General features: G+C 38.6%; 1 protein-coding gene across 2 annotated transcripts in view; it reads left to right on the top strand.

Moving 5' to 3' along the window:
- The first annotated feature begins 10480 nt into the window (after positions 1-10480).
- The window catches only part of pax3b (paired box 3b), a 38476-nt gene continuing 28754 nt past the window's right edge, over positions 10481-20202 (top strand). Inside the window, exons 1-4 of one of the 2 annotated variants that reach the window (XM_034122246.1) lie at positions 10481-10576; positions 11760-11995; positions 12166-12292; positions 13011-13154. In XM_034122246.1, coding sequence (XP_033978137.1) covers positions 10522-10576; positions 11760-11995; positions 12166-12292; positions 13011-13154 — 562 coding nt within the window. In that variant the 5' untranslated portion in view covers positions 10481-10521. Of the gene's footprint in view, positions 10577-11759; positions 11996-12162; positions 12293-13010; positions 13155-20202 lie in introns of both variants that reach the window. The other variant, XM_034122245.1, reaches the window with a different exon arrangement.

Below are 20202 nucleotides of genomic sequence, written 5' to 3'. Positions count from 1 at the left end.
ACCTTCACCCCCCCCCCCCCCCCCCCCCCCAGTTGACCAAATCAGTGCATCCAGATGTTTTGGGCGAACAGTGTTGAGAAAAAACGACTCAATTACTTTACTGAAGTATAGGTACTTTTACTTTACTGGAGCATTTCCCTTTCATGCTACTTGTCCTCCACAACAATTTGGAAAAAAACATTGTACTTTTACTTATTTCATTTTCTTCACAAGTACATTTTCAGGTTATTGATGTAATTGGATTACAACGAAACAGTAAATAGTCCACAGAGAAGTGGTGAGTGCTTCTGGTTCATCTTTTTCAGTGAGACCTCTCTAAAGCTCATGCAGGATGTTTTCTCTGAACACTGCACACATACGGTGTTTAAAGCTTGTGATTTTGACCCTGTTATGTGTCATTGTGCCTCACCTTGTTGCTAAATTAAGTACACCTTCACTTTAATCATGATAGAAACCCATGCACCGGCCACAGGGATTTCCTCTTTCTGTCACTTAAACAACGGAAGATTCAAAACAGGGTTTCCGACATAGAGCTGCCTCCCAAAACTGGCACCTTTTACACTTAAAAACATGCGTGTTTGCATCTGAAATTATCAGAATACCTTGGTCTACTTGATAAACAGGGATAGTATAAAATCCAACTTCAGTTTTTTTGGCTGAGGCAGCTGCTGAACAGTCCCATGAGTCACTGGTGTCACTCTGTTTCCTCTGGGATTTTCAGGAGTCATAATTACCTTTGGAAACATGAGCTTTGTTGCTAAAATTAGAAAAAAGGCATATGAGAAGAGTTGTGTTATTTCAGTATCTGCGATAACACACTGCACAGATCTAATTCCCCTTCAAATCTTTACACTTTAAATGTTTTTCCCCTGCAGAAGGACAATGTATCTGAAAGGGAAATCTGCTCCTTATCACACAGTGTTTTGCAAGAAGAGGCCCCTAAAGTGGGCTTCTTGAGTATTATGAATATTACTGTGAAGCGTTGGTAAATGTAATCGTTGCGACCTATACAATTATTAATTTATTATTCTTCAATATGGCTGCAGGTGATACCCTACTTGTGTTGTAGTGAAACACCTTGACAGCCATGGAGCACTTGTTGCACTCCTGTGTCATTGTATGACTCCCCAAACTTCCTTTTTAGTGTTTAATATCAAGTTTTAAGATGCTTTTGACACCATAGTGGTTTTGCACGTGTTGCCCTTTCACACTGATGGTACCCCCACCTCACTGCATGGGGAATAAACAAAAACAATTCAATATATCTCCTAACCCCCCCTCAATCGGCTTCAATCATCCTGCTCAACCCTTCCCTATCTTTAAGACGATGCACTTTCACCCTCTTATTTGACACAAGTAATGGGGTGTTAAACTTTTGTTAAATGTAAGCATATTTATTTCAGAGGACCTAGAAATTGTTGTTGGTTTTTATGAGACTCTGTGGTTGTTGTTGAAACGTATTTGCACAGAGAAATGTTCCTTATGTGCTGTTTGACATACATAAACACATTTCAGTAATAAAGGAAACATTAATATCCTTTGCTTTGATAGTTTTGTTGCAGAGCAGTGGGCTGTGTTTTCAATCAATCAGCCAACTAATCAACCAATCAATCAATCAACCAAACAATTGACTGCCAGACTAACCGGACGGACCGATTGACCAACAAAATGATTAATCAGCCAACCGACCAATTAATCAACCAACCAATCAATCAATCAATAGAATGACTGAGCGAACAACCAACCAACTGATTAATCAACCAACCGACCAATTAACCAACCAACAGACCGATCAACCAACCAATCAATCAATCAATAGAATGAATGACTGACTGACCGACCAACCGACCAGTCAACCAACTGACCAATTAACCAACCAACCAACCAATCAATCAATCGAATGACTGACTGACCGACCGATCAACCGACCAATCAATCAATCAACGAATGACTGACTGACCGACCGATTAACCGACCAATCAATCAATCAACCAAATGACTGCCTGACCGACCAACCAATCAACCAAACAATCAAACAACCAACCCACCAACCAATCAATCAATCGAATGACCGACTTACCGACCAACCAACCTAATGACCAATTAAACAACCAACCGACATGTTAACAAATCAACCAAACAACCAAACAACCAAACAACCAAACAACCAATCAATCAATCAATCAATCAATCTTTATTTTTATAGCACTTTTCATGCACAAAAAGTCACACTAAATGCGTCACAAACCAGAAGTAATATCACAAATGACAAAGAAAACCAACCCCTCGCCAGTTCAAAAACAGAGCATATAACTTTGTGATTAATAAAAACACCTGAATATTGAACTTGAAATTGAATAAACACAGAACTGAATATAACAAGAATACATTTAATCCAATTAAACCTACATTGAAATGGTTTGCTGTTAATGTATTTACTCATGATTTTAATGATTTGAATAGGAATCACATTAAATATTAAAGCATTGCTTGTGTTGTTCAGTGCTTGAGGATTATCTGTTATGCATCAAATATGCCCCCTACTGGTTCTCAAATAATGCTACATGCTATAAAAACCTTTCACTGAAGTGGAAGAAGTTCTCATGTATTCTACTTTATAAAAGATACCAATACTACAGTGTAAATATACTCAGTGACAAGTACAAAAGTATTAGCATCAAAATATACTTCGAGTACCATATATACTTATAATGTAGTATGGCCAATTTCAGAATCGCATATATTACATTTTTGTGTTATAATTATCGATGCGCTAACTATATAGTATACTTTATTTACCAAAAGTACAAATAGTAAAAGTAGTAATACAATAGTTTAGAAATACTCTGTTTCTACGAAAAGTCATATGCATTGTTTTGCTTAAGTAAAAGTATGAATGTATGTAAAAAGTACAAATACTACAGTTTAAAAATACTCAGTTACAAGTTAAAGTACAACATTCAAGTCCAAAAGTATAAGCATCAAAATATACTTTAAGTACCATATGTACTTATTATGTAGTATGGCCAATTTCTGAATTGTATATATTACATTTTTGTGTTGTAATTATTGATGCGCTAACTATATAGTATCCTTTATTTACCAAAAGTACTAATAGTAAAAGTAGTAATACCATAGTTTAGAAATACTCTGTTTCTGGGAAAAGTCATATGCATTGTTTTGCTTAAGTGAAAGTATGAATGTTCCAAAACTAAAAGTACTCTTAATACACAATGGCTGTTTTTAAATGAACTTATTCCTCTACTTTAATAAACTTCAATAAACGTAAACACACTTTCCAATAACATCACACACACAGATTTCCCGCACTTTATTAATCAACCCATTCAACACGAGATATTTCCCCTCAAACAGAAGAGATCCAAACGGTTCCCTATATAACCACAGATTTATATTCGGGACACGAGGCAGGAGTCACATGCTCCATATATTAAAGCCGTCACATTATAGCTGGCTCTTTTTCATACTCTCATGTTATTCAGACAACACTAAAGCCTTTTGTATCAGAGCGTGGCTGTAATTTCAAATCAGATACAGATACACTGATTTCTGGGAAATAGTTTGAGACATTGTTTACAAATTGAGTCCAAAGTGAGATGCGTGTTTTCATGAAGTGGCCAACATCTTCTCATTAGACATTAAGCTCAGCCTCTAAGCTGTTATTGAGTGCTAGTAACACATGCATTATAGTATTTTATAGAGTACAAATAAGGCCAATTATAACCTAAGATGAATATTGGACTCCTGACCTTCTTGTTGTCCAAGGGTCAAATTGAAACCGTTCCCAAATGTATTTATGTCGGGATAAAGGTTTATTTGATGTTACTGCCAGAGAAATAACATGTTTGCTTGTATACTATGTTGTATAAGTATGATCACTTTCATCAGGTTTGGGTTTTATTCAAATGTAAGCTGTTATTTAGTGCTAGTAACACATGCATTATAGTATTTTATAGAGTACAAATAAGGCCACCTGTAACCTAAGATGAAGGTCCTTGGCTCCAATTGTTGTTTTTTTGGTTTGGCACATCTTAAACTCTCTTGTCATTTCAGATCCCGCCTTCCTCCAGGCTCTTGCAATCAGCTCACTTCCCTCACCTGGTCTCCCCAGCCCTTCCCCTTACCTGTTACTCATTCCCTCATTACTCCACAGTGTTTATACCACCTCACTATCACTTGTCCTTTGCCAGATTGTCTTGTCTATTCTGCCAAGCTCTACAGTGTTTGATTATTCTCGTCCTACCCGGTTTTGACCCCTGCCTGCCTGTATTCGGACCTCGAGTTTCCTGCCTGCCCCCTGTTTGGATTTGTTTGCCTGTCTGACGGATCACCTGGTTCTGAGCCCTGTTCTGCCTGCCCCTTCTCTGATTTGTTTGCCTTACTGCTGGATTTCCTGGTTTTGACCCTGCCTGTCCCTGACCTGATTAAACTGAACATTTCTGAACACTGGTTGTATCTGTGTCGTGCTATTGGGTTCTGATCTGTACCTGTGAGCGTGACAGTTAGTGCCAGAGAAATAACACGTTTGCTTGTATACCATGTTGTATAAGTATGATCCCTTTCATTAGGTTTTGGGTTTGATTCCAAATTATAGCATCTGTGGTCTTTTAGGGGTCGATTGTGAAAAAATCGTTCACATTTTTTTTCCTTTTTTAACTCAGAAATGAGGTTGGATTTTGTGGAAATGAGGTCCATTTACCATACGTTTCAAAAAGAAGAATAACACTTGTGCTAATAAGTAGGACTACAGTTGCTTTGAAAGGTGGTAACATAGATTAGGAAGACAACATAAGGGTTATCCAATGTTTTTGTGGAAAATATTGCACATTGTGTTTATCTGTATGCTAGTATAAGACTTTTTCTATCAAGATTTTATTAATAAAACATTTAGCCTACAGTCCGTTTATAAACAAGCTGAAATAAACCCAGCCAATCGTGCAACAAGCTGTTAATATAAGCTTTAACCAACTTCTGTAATAATTTACTATTATATTCCAATAAAGTCAAATATTCCAATTATAACCAAACATTTTTTTTCTTTGTTTAAACTTTAAGCTATATATAGTTTTTCATTAAATGATCTTCAGTATTCTCACTCCAGTAAAATCCCAATGCAAGGTAAGGAGCTATTTTTATTTGTTTAAGATATTGTTTCTGTTGTTAAAAAAATATCTAAATACTCCTGGAAATAAACTGTGTACAAGTGATTTGATTTGATTTATTTTGAATGTATACAAAAATAATACAAAAATGTAACTTGAGAATTATTATACAAAACAAAATTAAGCAGTGTCAAATTGATATACAAAAATATTACTGATTTTAAGTTATGTATAAACAAATGATCTACTCAATTACACATCCAAACAGTTATATAGAGAGAGATAGAATCAGAGACCCTCTTTAATGGTCACACATGCAGAGCACACAGCACACACAGTGAAATGCGTTCTCTGCTTTTAACCCATCCTAGTACCAGGAGTCTAGTACTAGGAGCAGTGGGCAGCTATTGCACAGTGCCCGGGGAGCAATGGGAGTGAGGGGGGAAGGGGGGTGTCCGGTGCCTTGCTCAAGGGCACCACGGCAGGGCAGGAGGTGAACTGGGACCTCTCCAAGTAGCAGTCCACACTCCATATTTTAGGTCTGGTCTCAAGCCCTACTGACTGAGCCACTGACAGGAAAGTGATACATTAAGTCAAGGGTAAAGCAAATTAAAATGACACTGTATCACCAGATAATATGACATTGTTAAAGTTTCGTCCTGATTTCTTCCACAGTACATCATAATATACATTATCATACATTATTATTAAAGGGCTTATCCCAGCTCCGTTATCTCTGCATGAGTTATCACCAACACGGGTTGCAAAGTCGACTAATTGATTTGACAAATGTGTGTTTGTGAACGCCCGCCCCCCCACTCGCAGCATGTGATGCAACTCATTTATTTCTCATCAGGAGAGATTTCTGACTTTGAATTTCATCCTCCGGTAATGGATTGGCCACGCAGATTCAGTGTCGCTTTAAAGAAAAGGCCGAGGTATGCATCATGCCTGTCTCTGTTTCCCATTTGCCCTCTTCTGTTTTCCTTTCTCCTGCTTGGCTCTAATATCCAATTTCAAAAAGATCACTGACTCCCCAATCGTCACGTTTGTACGCACAGAGGCTGACGGTGTCCTTCTTTAAGAGGAATAAGACAAAAGCAAAGCAAATAGTATTTATAATCATCTATTCTGGGACTCAAACTGCTCAAAACACGTGTTAGTGGCAGTTTGATTTATTCACCTGAAGCCTGTTATAGCCTAGCTTTCAGAGGTGGAAGAAGTACTCAGATTTAAGTAAAAGTAAACACACTTAATTCTAAAAAATACTCAAGTAAGAGTCCTCAAATCAAATACCATAAATAAAGTACCAAAACAGTAAAAGCACTCGATAAGCTAGTTATATATAATTCATTACCTGGTGATTATTGATGCATTAATGTGTTCATCATAGCTGGTAAAGCCGGGGCTTCTTAATAAAGATATTTTAACCGATAATTGTATGTCAATGTTTACCTATTAGTTGATTTTGATTTTGTATCAGCTAGTAATCTGAATCTGTGAAGTAACTAAAGCTGTGGGAGAAGTGTAGTAGAAAGTACAATCTTGGCTTCTAAAACGTAGTAAAGTTGGAGTAAAAAGTACCATACAATGAACATATTAGTAGTACAATAAGTAATACAAAGTGTTGAAATACTATGTTACAAGTACAATTAAATTATTAAAAATGTTACTTTAGTAAAAGTGTTGGGATAAAATAAACTCAAAGTACAAACTCATTATGGACAATGGACATTTTTATTAATGCATTGTAATTATTAAAGTGTTCATCAATTTGATTTTGCAGCTTGTTAAAATGGAGCTTAATTGAATGACTTTTTACAATGCAAGATATCTTAATGCATAATAATTCATTAGGTGATTTGTATTTTTTAATACATTTGAACCTGCTAAGTGCTGTTAAATAAAGGTAATGCAGTAACAAGTACAATACTGTCTCCCAAAATATACTGGAGTAGAAGTACAACTACCTTAAAATCAACTTCATTGCATTGCTCTATCACACATGATACATCAGTGATAGACAAACTCTAATAAGAATCACCCTCTTTATCAGGTGAAAGCCCCCCCGTTATTCCTGCTTATTTTAAACCCCTCGCCCCCCCCCCCCCTCCTCTCTCTGTCTCCATTGTTACCGCGCGCTTTTAGTTTTTAGTCACATTTGAAGTGCGTTTTCCTCCAAAGTCTCTCAAAGAGTTGAATGTTCATTGAAACCTGCTCAGCCTGCTGTGCGTGAATGAAGGTGAATGACAGGGACCCCCCCCCCCCCTCACACTGTGTTAAACCCATAGGTGAGTTTGAGAGGAGGGGAGGGGGGCAAAAACAAAAAGGTCAGATCAGGTGTTGGGGGGTTGCAGCTTTAGTTTGAGCACGAGTCCTAAAGATACCAGGGGTTTCCTTGCAGAGAGACTTAACTCATATTTCCACCTGCGAGTTACTCCATGTCGGTGTGGAGCTTTGTTTAATCATGAATCGATATTTAACCATTTAAAGCAAAAATACTTTCTGATTCTGATTCTAATTCTGAATGTGCTTTATTTACCTGGACTTGAACACACTACCTGATTTTCCTAATGTTTTTCATGTTAATTCAAATCATTCACGGAACATTCGTAGGCTACATGTGCACGAGCCAATGGATGAACACATGACGTGACCATTTCACGAATTTACGCGAGACTTGGTTGGTTTATTAGTTTGGTGTATTATATTATATATGGTATATTATAGTGTAGTCTAACTTATTCATTTATATTTGATATTATGTGTTGTTGAATCAGAGTCAGGTTTATTGCCAGGTAGGGTTACTGGCATGGCGGACTGGCCATCGGATGGACGTTCGGGACTGAAGTGGGCCGGTCGGACGATGTGGGCCGGTCGGATAAGTCACTAGCACCCCTCCCCCCCGTTGACAATTTACTAGCGGTATTTACTTGCGGTACCGAGGTGGCCCGGCGGTACCGAAGTGGGCCGGTCGAGAGTCCCGGGCTGATTTTAGTCCTAGTCCGCCACTGGTTTTTGGGAATTTACTGAATTTGCATGTCTATTAAAAAAAAATATATTATAAAATTAAAACAATTAGAATTAAGGTAAGAAGAGCAGATGCTTATATATCTGTCTACTGTTGATGTGTAATTATTTCTTAACTTAAAAAATATATATTTATTTTGATTTGTCGTGTAGAATAATGCCAATAACCTGCTGCTATAACCAAAAAATAATTCCCGTATCAATAATGTTAATCTACATGTATCGGATATAAGGAAGGGTCGAAGCAGCAATACGTTTACTGTTTATTACCCAAGTGGTTATTATTTAAGGTTGGATGAATAATTGCTGTGTCATGTTTTCATCACTGGTTTTTCAAGACGCTGGTTTTAAACTCCAGAGGAAGTGTCAGGTGATTAATAAACCTTTCAAAACTAAAAATAACATTGAATCACTTATCAAAAAATATAGTGGTGCATGCATGAGTGCAAAGACTCACATGCTAAGCTTTTGTTTGGCCCTCTGCTTCAGTGATTGATCAGGAACTAAAGGATGCTCACGAGTACTTTTAAAGACTTCTCCATTCTGCTTTTTGGGCGCGCGGACAGCATTGATTATTAGACATTTTTGGGGATGAACCCACACCCACCCACTGGTCCATATTGTTGCAGAGCCTCAGACTGGCTTTACGGCCGCTGGCGTCGCGCCCTGCTGAGGCGCGCGACCCTCAGACTGAACACACAATACATTCCTCGAGCTGCACACACTTTTAGCACCATTTGTGTCATATATGAAGCCATGGGGGGGTTGACACAAATTAGGGGTCGTGTGCAATGGCATGCACTATACGCCAAGTTTGCAGATGGCTTCACGCACAGGTTGGCGAGAAGAGGAGAAATAGTGGAATATCGGGGTTTTTGGGTCAATTTTGCGTAGAGATGTGCGAGTTTTACCTTTTGAGTTGTTCATTTGGCAGCTGAATGATTGATTAATGCCACAGACTGTACAGGTGTGGTTTTATATTAAGGATGTGATAGGAACACGTCAATGAAAACAGTAATTAAAAAGAACGAGATGCATACATTTAGGGCTAATGATTATTACATTTGTTTCAAAAAATACATTACAGTTTTGGAGTTGATTCATAAATAACCCTTTCTGTTGATAGATTCTTAGGTTACAATAAAGGCAATTATAATTCAACAATCAGAAAACTCAACAATAACTATTTTAAATGCTCAGTTTTAGTTGGGACTATTTTTGTAATATTTTATTTTGAGGCTGAGTTTATTGCTTTGGACATTTCTTTATTTATTTAAATAATGTTGTCCACTTAATTGACATATATAAGGAAGCATGTCATAAGCATTAGTTAGAATAATGCTTTCATTGTCTGTTGTACATTACACTGTGTGGTATCCTATATATTTACATGTACTCTTTATATATTTTATAACTTAAATATCACTTATTTATTTTGATTTCTATATGTATTTTATTGTTGGTCATTGCTGCCTTTTTGTATTTTTATACACCTATGTTTTCCCATATGTGTCCTTCTTGTAAATTAAGTATACATTGAGAGGAATGGGGAGAACACATATGATTATGAGTGTATGCATGCAAACAGTTTGTTATAAGCTTGAACTTGCATTGGTCTTATCTTCATGTTTATCCTTTATTATTATTTGTTTTTTAAATGTTTTAATATAGAGGGGACAAATACAATTAATCGAAAGTGATTTGCTGCATGTGGCTCACAACAGGCTGTCTGTGCAATACAGTAATAATTTACCACATGAACCAGATGATTTCACCTCGCAGTGGTCACGTGCTGCCCCACTTTCCTCCCTGCAGTGGACTCAACACACAGTCAGCTATCTGAGACTCCTCGCCGGTTAAACAGGACCTTCAGAGACTGTGAACTGACGCCCTGTCCCGTCCGAGCGGAACTGTGACGGCGTCTCTGATTGGACCAAAGTTTCCAGCATCAGCCAATCCGCGCACAGCACTGAACCCTCTCGACCAATCAGAGCGAGGAGCGCTGACGGGCACCGAGAGGAGCTCCGCTACTTTTGACGCTCTGCTCTCACTTTGAACCGGTGTCAACAAACAACAACAACAACAATATATTCCTCCAGCTTCACCGACATTTCCAATACCTCCTTATTCTGGCGATTTAAACCGAGGAAACTACTTTTTAACATCCTAACAAATCCCATTTTCTCCTTTTTTTTTCGGAGGCTGACCTCCAGGAAAGCTTCATCTCAGGCGGAGAAAACGCGATTTCCACGCCGACTTTGCTGCTTCAAACTCGGTGTTGGAGCTACAGCCTCCCCGGCAGGAGGAGGTCCCTGAAGGCACCGCGGTGCTGGAGGTACTGAGTGCGTTGGCGGGGTCAATCCCCAGGATGATGCGATCCACGCTGGCTCAGAACTACCCCCGCAGTGGCTTCCCACTGGAAGGTAAAAGGCATCACATTAACCCAAAGGAAGCCCTGGATGTTCAGAAAATATGTTTATTTCAGAGCTAAAATCGCTGTCAGGCTGCTTTCATTTAACCATTTCACTTTCTCTCAACATCTTGGATTAGAAAAACTAACTTTTTGCAGTTTTGGTTGTACAAGTTTCGTAGGATTACATTTTAGTCGCTGAACTGACATATTTTGCAATGTAGGCTATTTATCCTTTTATTTTTAAGCCAGAGACTTGTTTGTTCAACACAAAAATAAAACTGTGTGCAGTTATAGGTCTATACAGAATTATATAATTACTTTTCACCAGCTGAACTGAGATATTGTGTAATAGTTATCATTTCTCCAGGCCACATTTATGAAGCCACATGCTTTCTTTCCACACCTCTGCTAAGAAACACGGGACTCTAACGTTTTATAGAGTTACTTCTCAGCAGCCAAACTCACATCTTTTTTTATATATGTATTATGATTTAGGATACTTTTATGACCTCGCCTTAGAAACCCAAACTGTGTTCAGTTGCAGGACTCAAACGTTTTTAAGAATTACATCTCAGCAGCTGAACTGACATATTGTTATATAGCCTATGTATTGCTTTTAGGCCACTTGCAAGACTTTTCTTCCAAACCTCGGCTTAAAAAACACGAACTTTGTGCAGAAATTACATGTTTTTGCGATATTTATTTTGTATTATACTCTTGCAGCCCATCGTCTTACATTTCTTGTTTAGCAACACACTTCCGTGCAGCCTTTATAAATGATTAGGCTATTAACAATATTGCATACAATAAACACGTATTTAATGGAACCATTCATGTCATAAAGGTGCGTAAAAATGTAACTCATTTATTATCAGCTGTTTGGGAGCAGTTAAAAAACATACTGCTTAATTCTTTATTATGTTGTTATATTAAAGGTCAGTTGAAGCTCCTCTGTGGACAGCATGGTGACACCAAAGACAACTTTAATGGGATCATATTATGATAATATCTTATTGCGTAAAATGTAATTTATTATCAGCTCATCAGCATTTTAAGAGCTGCTAAAAACACACGGCTTCAGTCTATATGATATGATGGTAGATAAAGGGTCTTTTTGAAGTCCAATAACATCATGTTCTCATCACTAAAGTGACCCTCACCTCTCGTATTTTTTATTTTATTTAAACATGTAGTGTCTACCCCGTTGGGTCAGGGCCGTGTGAACCAGCTCGGAGGAGTTTTTATAAACGGCAGACCTTTGCCCAACCACATCCGACATAAGATCGTGGAGATGGCGCACCACGGAGTCCGGCCGTGCGTAATCTCCCGGCAGCTGCGCGTCTCTCACGGCTGCGTCTCCAAGATCCTGTGCCGGTACCAGGAGACCGGCTCCATCCGGCCCGGGGCCATCGGGGGCAGCAAACCCAAGGTATAGAGAATATATACAATACATGTGCCATGAATCCATGTTAAATCCTTACATTATTGTCAAAAATCCATTAACGTGTTGTGTTTTTTTTGGAGACATTGTACGCATTGTGCCCCCAGGGCCACAACAAAGTGACTAAACTGTGCCACTTTTCTGACCTTTTGAAGCAGGGGACCACGCCGGACGTAGACAAGAGAATAGAAGATTACAAGCGGGAAAACCCGGGTATGTTTAGCTGGGAGATTCGGGATAAATTACTGAAGGATGGGATATGTGACCGCAACACCGTGCCTTCAGGTAAAGAAGGGCAGACGTGAAATAATAAAAAATATAACCATAAAATCACAATATTATCATAAAGCCTGGTCAAAAGTGTTCATTTATAAGCTTGATTGGTATTATATATTTTACTTCATTTTATGTTCGACATGTAATTCAGTCTTTATGATCTTAAAAAATGAACTTTGACCATACAGGCTCGTTGAACTTTTTTTCCTATATTTTGCACTAAAAAACTGAACAATTAGGAGAGGATTAAGATAAACAACTCAAAACAAAACTCAACACTTTTTTCAATCACATATATTTCAGACTAATGGCCTATTTGCTGTCATATAACAGAGCGGTGCCAATTAACATTTCTAACAGTATTTTTGGAGAAAAAAACAATAGACATTTTGTTGATTTCCACTTAATGAACATTATTATTGAAACAAATATTATATTACTTCATATCATTTTGTAAAAAAATTACTTTTACCATTTTATTATACAGCCTAAACGAACATTGTAATGTATTTTTAAATTAAAAAAACGTAACAATTAGTAGGCTAAAGTTATAAAAACGCACATTCTTTAAACAAAACTACCATTACTTAAGTGTTTCAACTTTTTTAGTGACTTATCCCAACTTCTACACTGTTATTTATTTCAAGGTGCAAATTATCACTGTTTTCCCCCCAAAAAAAACGACATACTTTTTTGTAATTTCCACTTTTTGACCGGTTTTACGCAGTGAGCTCCATCAGTCGCACCATGCGGAGTAAGTTCGGGGGGAAAGGCGACGAGGAGGAGGATGAGGAGGAGCTGGAGAGGAAGGAGCTGGAGGAGAGCGACCGGAGGGCCAAACACAGCATCGAGGGCATCTTAGGAGACAGATGTGAGTGAAATCTCCTCTTATTGCTGCTAAAGTGGAAGACCTTTATCTCCCTGAACATCAGTGAGCTCACACACACATCAGGTCGGATCAGATATGGTGCAGTGAGTCCACGAGGGAGGGTTTTTATTATGATTTTTACTGCTAATCTGCGGTGCTTTTTGGAGTGAAAATGTACCATATGAGTCCATCTATATTCTCTACATTTGCGGATTTGATTACAGAAGATAGTGCTCTTGTTTCCCTCTTGCAGACATGTGTGAAGCTGCGACCTGTTGATGGTTACAGCCGGCTGTAAAGCAGAGTTTATTTGCTGGTGTAACTGCAGGGCTCTCTGTGGAGTTTTAGCATGCTGTAAAGTGGTAGGATGGGGGTGGAGTGTGTGTGTGTGTGTGTGTGTGTGTGTGTGTGTGTGTGTGTGTGTGTGTGTGTGTGTGTGTGTGTGTGTGTGTGTGTGTGTGGGTGTGTGTGTGTGTGTCGTCCTTTGTTAGGAATTCTTTATCGACCATATCTCTCCCGCTAATGCTTTTCCCATGAGGCCTCACCGTAAATCAAGCAGCAGGTGATGGTGAGGGCGAAGTGTGTATTCTGTGTGTGTGTGTGTGTGTGTGTGTGTGTGTGTGTGTGTGTGTGTGTGTGTGTATGTGTGTGTGTTCAGCAGTGTGCATGAATAGCCATGTAAGTCTGCATATGCACATATTCTATAGAAAAACACTTGTATTCTTGTGGATTACATTACCAACTCGGTGCAGCATTATAAATCGCTCCATTATTTATTATTAATAAATGATGAAAACATAGTTTACATTTCTCTTGGCTCCTTTGCTTGCTAGGCTGTTTATTATTTCATGCAACGACACAGGACAGGGTGCATTAGTAAAACGTGACCAACTGCCAGATTCAGTCCCAGAAAAATATATTTTTAACATGTGAAAATAATTTAAATAACTTTTTGATTTAATTTAAGATTGGGTTTGTTTCCAGTGAATTTAAACGATGTTGTAACAAAATAAAGTGATTTAAAGAACCCGACACTTTTGACATCCAACGATTTTGCAAATTGGTTGCAGTTTTTGTACTTAATTGTAATGCAACCATGGTACAAGTGATGAATGATTCATATTGGGTTATTAAAAGAGAACAACCGAGTCTATTAGAGATTTAGATAAGGTTACTGCTCAAAACAAGTTTCATTAAGCGATTTTTTAAACCAAACAAGATACCCACTTTTTGTTCACAAAAACGAATTGAAAGATGTTAGGGTATATATAGGCTAGAGTATTTGTAGTAAAGTATGTTTTTCAAGCCAAGGAATATTTACTTTATTTTCTTAATTTTAGTTTCACAGACTGTAGCCTGATTGGAGGAGTTGTTGGCACAGTAATCTTTAGGCCAATTAAGCACATTTTAGATGTAATTAGGTCAGTTTTTACAGATGTCATTAGAGTGAAACTTATTTATGCTTACATTTCCAAATGATCCATAATGAATCCATGTGAGTTTCTCTTTGTATAAAAACAAACTGGTATGATGGTGTGCTTGCCATCCATTAACTGGCTGAATGCAATCAATGTAAACATTTTTCTTTTCACTCTGGAAAAGTTAATTACACTTCTTCTCTGTGGGCTCAGTGTGTGGCAGCGAAACTGAAATGGGGCTGGCTAATTCCTGAAAAACACTGTGAGGTGATGATAGTTAAGCCAATTAACCCTCAGTCAATTTACAACACCCAAACATAAATAAAGTTAAGAAATGTCAACGAAATACATCAAATATAACACTTAACGAACAAGTCACTTAAACACATGACACCAGAGATTAGACGGATCCCAAGATGAGTTTTTAACACGTTTTAAAGAAGTTTAAGCAGCGAGATGTCAACATGTAGTCAGAGGTGTAAAAGCAACTGTACATTTACTACTGTACTTAAGTGAAATAAACTACATGTATTTAATACCTTTAGTTACTTTACAGATGTGGATGAATGATGTGAAATATAATCAAGTGTTAAATCAGACTTTAGTTCTACCTGGAGTAAATTCACAAGCTACCCTGCAGTATACAAAGTTATTCAAACTAGCTGCACCTTTACCAGCTTTGAGAACACTTTCATGATCAATCATTATAAAACATATCTCATATATATTATTCTGAAATGGACCAATCTGCACAATGACTACTTTTACTGTCGCTACTTTAACTATATTTTGATGATAATACTTTTCTACTTTCACTTGAGGAACATTTTGAATGCAGGACTTTTACTGTAACAGAGTATTCCTACACTCTGGTACTTCTACTTTTACTCAAGTACAAGATCTGAGTACTTCTACTTTTACTCAAGTAAGATCTATCTGAGCAGCCTACTTCTACTTTTGTCTCTGCACATATGTCACCAGACATTAGACGGCCCCCAATATGAGTTTTTCCAACACTTTTTAAACACTTTTTAAGTCAGTTTTAGCCGCGAAATGTCTACATCCTCGCATCAGTAACACTGGGGGAGGAGACATAAAGGAGACAAAATGTCCCACGGATGAGTTGATCAAACATTTGTTCAATGGGGGAGGATGAACTTGGGAGACAAAGGCGGGAGAGTCTATTTGGGGACAAAAGGCCAGCTTGGAAACAGCTTTGAGCAAAGAATAAGAAGCTGTTTATAATTCAGTCAGAGGGAGAAAAGCTCGTGCACAGAAAGGCCTCAGTGAACACACTGACAGAGAAATGAAGGATGAATTATTCAGCGAGAGAAAATGGCCGTTTTCACCTACAAAATGTTTCCTTTGGGCTGTAAAGAAGCCCGCTGCCATTCAGGAGGACAATAAGGGTTCTGAAATCCACCCACGTAACTGCCCGAGGATGCGTGCGCGCCCCCGAGACCTGCACACACGAAGGTTGCACCCGTGAACGCGCACACAAACACGCATTGAACACTTTTTAGCCTTGAGATTTTCAGAGTAAAATGTGGGAAAAGGAGAAGTTTCTCGGAGAGTTTGGATATCATTTTGAGAGGAAGAAGTGAAATAAACTGCAAAACAAGGTCAGAAATACATATTTAAGGTTAGGTTATATTGTGGAAGAGAACTCATTTACAATACGAGTTAAAAAACGAAAATGAAAAAAATCCTATAAGCACTAAGAAAAACAAATAATACACTTGTACAAAATGTAATTCAATGATGGATAAAATAACTCAAAAACCCCTGTTTTTCGCAAATTACATGAGTAGTGTATTTGTTTCTTTAAACTTTGAATAGCTTTTCTTGCTGTCACGTTGCATTTGTAAAAACCAATTGCTTTTCAACAGAGAAACGTCACGTGTCAGCAGATTTTAATGAAGCCGAATGTCCTATAGTTAGAAGCCTAGTTTGTCATCATAATATATTCAGACTGTAATCATCTCTCTGCGCCTCGGAGGAAGATGCTTCACTGAAATGAAATGTAGACGAGTTGTGAAAAAAAAAATCCAAATATCCTATAGGCACCGAGAAACACAAATAATTAACCAATCAATACAATTCAATTGCGGACTCAAAACTGCACGAGTAGTTTATTTGTTGGAGTCTTGCTGTCCTGTTGCGTTTGTAAAATCACCAATTTAAAACAGAGAAACGTGTTGTGTCAGCAGAATTGAATGAAACCTATAATTTCCCTGTTTGTCATCTAACATTCAGACCCTAACCATCTCTCTGAGCCTAGACTGGAAATACATTGAGGCAGATCACTTATTTACAATAAAGACAAGTTCAAAAGCAAAACAAAAAATCCGACAGGCACCGAGAAACATACACAATAAACCTAACAATAAAATACAATTATGGATAAAAGAGAAGAAAGGAGAAATACTGTTTTCCTAAATTGCACGAGTCGTTTTTAAACTTCTAATAACTTTCTTGCTGTCCTGTTGCATTCGTCAAATCATCGCCAGCTTAACTTCTCTGTCTGTAATAATATATATTACTATCCAGCCTGTATAACGCCTCAGAGGGAGCTAACAGGCTCAAACTCATGATCTATTATTGATTCTTTTGATGGCGGCCGCGCACATTAATAATGTCCTCTAAATGATGTCGATATTGTGCCATGTCACATTTAATGACGGAGGGAGTGTATTAAAGAGTGCTTTCGCTGAATGGAGACCAATGTTCTCCCCGGAGAGCCCCGGTGTTGCCCGGAGCGCAGCGGCACAAAGAGGAGGGGGGGGGGGGGGGGGGGGGGGGGGGGGGGGGGGGGGGTGGTCCGGACACCCGTCCTGCCCCGCGAACAGCTCCAAAACTCCCCCCCTCCTCCTCCTCCTCCTCCTCCTTAGAGATGGCAAAAGTACACACACCCTTTACTCAAGTATGTACAGATACTCGTGTTTAAAAATACTCTGGTAAAAGTAAAGAAGTATGGGCTTCTAAATGTACTTCAGTAAAAAGTACCCATAACTAGCAGCTGTTTTAAAGAGTACCTGACCTCCCTTTTTATTAATAGAACAATAATGTCATTGTTAGCTAATGAATGTTTCCATGCTGAACAACGGCAACATGACAACGTTTTCATTGGTCCCTCTTCTTTAGAGAAGACCAGGAAATGATGGATACACGGATCGTGTTCAAATCAATAGGCACGCAATGACTCTAAATAATAATGATCACGCCACCAAACACACATTCAAACTAAAGGAACCAGCCTGTTTGGGAAATGAGAGAAGTAGAAAGTACAGGTATTTGAGTTCAACATGTAAGAAGTAGAAAGTACAGGTATTTGTGTTTCAAAATGTAAGAAGTAGAAAGTACAGGTATTTGGGTTCAACATGTAAGAAGTAGAAAGTACAGGTATTTAGGTTCAAAATGTAAGAAGTAGAAAGTACAGGTATTTGTGTTCAACATGTAAGAAGTAGAAAGTACAGGTATTTGAGTTCAACATGTAAGAAGTAGAAAGTTCAGGTATTTGGGTTCAAAATGTAAGAAGTCAAAGTAAAAAGTCGTCAGAAAAATAAGAAGTGGAGTAAAGTACTGATACCAGAAACATGTAGCTACTTAAGTACAGTAACGAAGTATTTGTACTCCACTACTTCCCTCCTCTCCTCCTCCTGCTCCTCCTCCTGAACCACTTGCTCCCCAAATCTCTTCAAGCAGATTAAATCGACTCTTTTATTTCACGTCACTTTCATCTGGAGCCAAACCGCCCCCCCCCCCGCCCCCTCCTCTCAGTCCATAAGTCTCATAAAAAGGTTCCAATTACTTTATTCTGAATATATTTTTAGACACAATTTCAAAATGTCATGCCTAAAAACAGTTATTGTAGTATCTATAGATAATTTAAATGTATATATATATATATATTATCCCTATCAAATGAACAATATACATTTCAAACCATGTGTGTGATGTCGTTAAAATGAGGCTTCAGAGCAATAATATTCACACTCAAAAGTGGGAGTTCAACACCATTTGTACCTGTTTATCAATGTGTTAAATATGGTAATTCAGTGTAAAATACCTTATGACCCATGAAAAGAAATGACATGTCTTTGTGGTTCTACTAAGGGAGAAAAGAGACACTAACAACAATATCATGAAGGAGTCAGGGTTGAAATGAATGACAGCCTTCATTTTACCGCCCAAAAAACATATATACCTTTTGACAAATTAATGTAAATAAAACCATTATATATTCAAATGGCAAACTACTAAAGTGTTTACCTGTTAGCTAAGTCTCTGTCTTTTCTAAATGGTGCTTCATGGCATTCATATTCTCAGTTATGCTCAAAGGAAGGAGTCTTTAAAAAGAAAGGCTGTATAACATGTGTCCTTAGCCTGTAGCTCTTTTAATGAAATAGTTAAAAGACGGTATCCCCTTTGATCTGTGAATAAAGAAAACCCAAGTTATTGTTTGGCCAAGTTATTTAGAATGGACACTGCACCAAGCACGTGCACACACAGCCTGCTGGTCATTTCATTTAATAAGGAACAGAATGGTGATTAAATGTAATCTAAAGGCACACTTTTTGACATATGAATACAAATAAAACCCATCCCCCCCCCCCCCCCCCCAAATTCACATGCAAAAAGTTACAGGCAGAAATACTTCCCTTCTCCATGTACCGTCACATGTTTATGTATCTGGCGTTAAATTGGCCCTGAAGGCTCTGCCAGCGTCAGAGTAATTAACCCTGGAGACAAAGTTAATGATTAAAACAGTCATGGTGCCCCCCCTACCCCCCCCCCCCCAGCCCCACCCCCCCCCCCCCCCCCCCACACACACACACACATTTTAACAGTGTATCTTTACGAGTCCATACTTAGTTAGGTGAAATTAGCCAGATAATACAGAGGAGACCTTGTTGAGGGCCGATACATTTCCAGTTAGTCTCGACACACACACACACCAAGCACTACGGCACACACAGCACTCTACACACACACACACACACACACACACACCACCAACACACACAGCCACACACACATCACACGCACACGCACACACACACATCACAACACACACTACACACACTACACACACACACACACACCCACACACACACACACACACATACCACACACCACCACACACACCAGCACACACACACACGACACCTACACACCACACACACACACACACACCACACACACACACACACACACACACACACACACACACACACACACACACACACACACACACACACACACACATTCCGCTCTGCAATGCAAACAGTGAAAGGGATAACTTTATTTGGTGAAAGCGGATCCTGGAAAGGGGCTAATTGAATAAGCTCGGGATCTTTGAAAAACCTCTGCCATGGTGAGCGCAGTCATCATGTCATAATTAGGTTTATTGAGGCGCATTCCTTCAATCTGCCTCCATTGCCCCCGGGCTCTTTGTATCCAGGGTCCGGGGCCACTGGCCGGGGGACAAAGGGGAAACCGTGAGCACACAATACATGAAAGCGCCACAAAGATTTAGCGGGCTTTGTCACAGAAACGGAGTGGGACTTTGTTTGTGTAAATAATGCGAGTGAATGAAGAACTTGGGCCTTTTTTTTTTCCTTTTTCTTCTA

Source organism: Trematomus bernacchii, unplaced genomic scaffold (genome assembly GCF_902827165.1).
Source record: "Trematomus bernacchii unplaced genomic scaffold, fTreBer1.1, whole genome shotgun sequence".
In the NCBI taxonomy this organism is placed as follows: Eukaryota; Metazoa; Chordata; class Actinopteri; order Perciformes; family Nototheniidae; genus Trematomus; species Trematomus bernacchii.
Note: the sequence above shows the minus strand (reverse complement) of the source record. Positions and strands in the feature narration are given on the sequence as shown.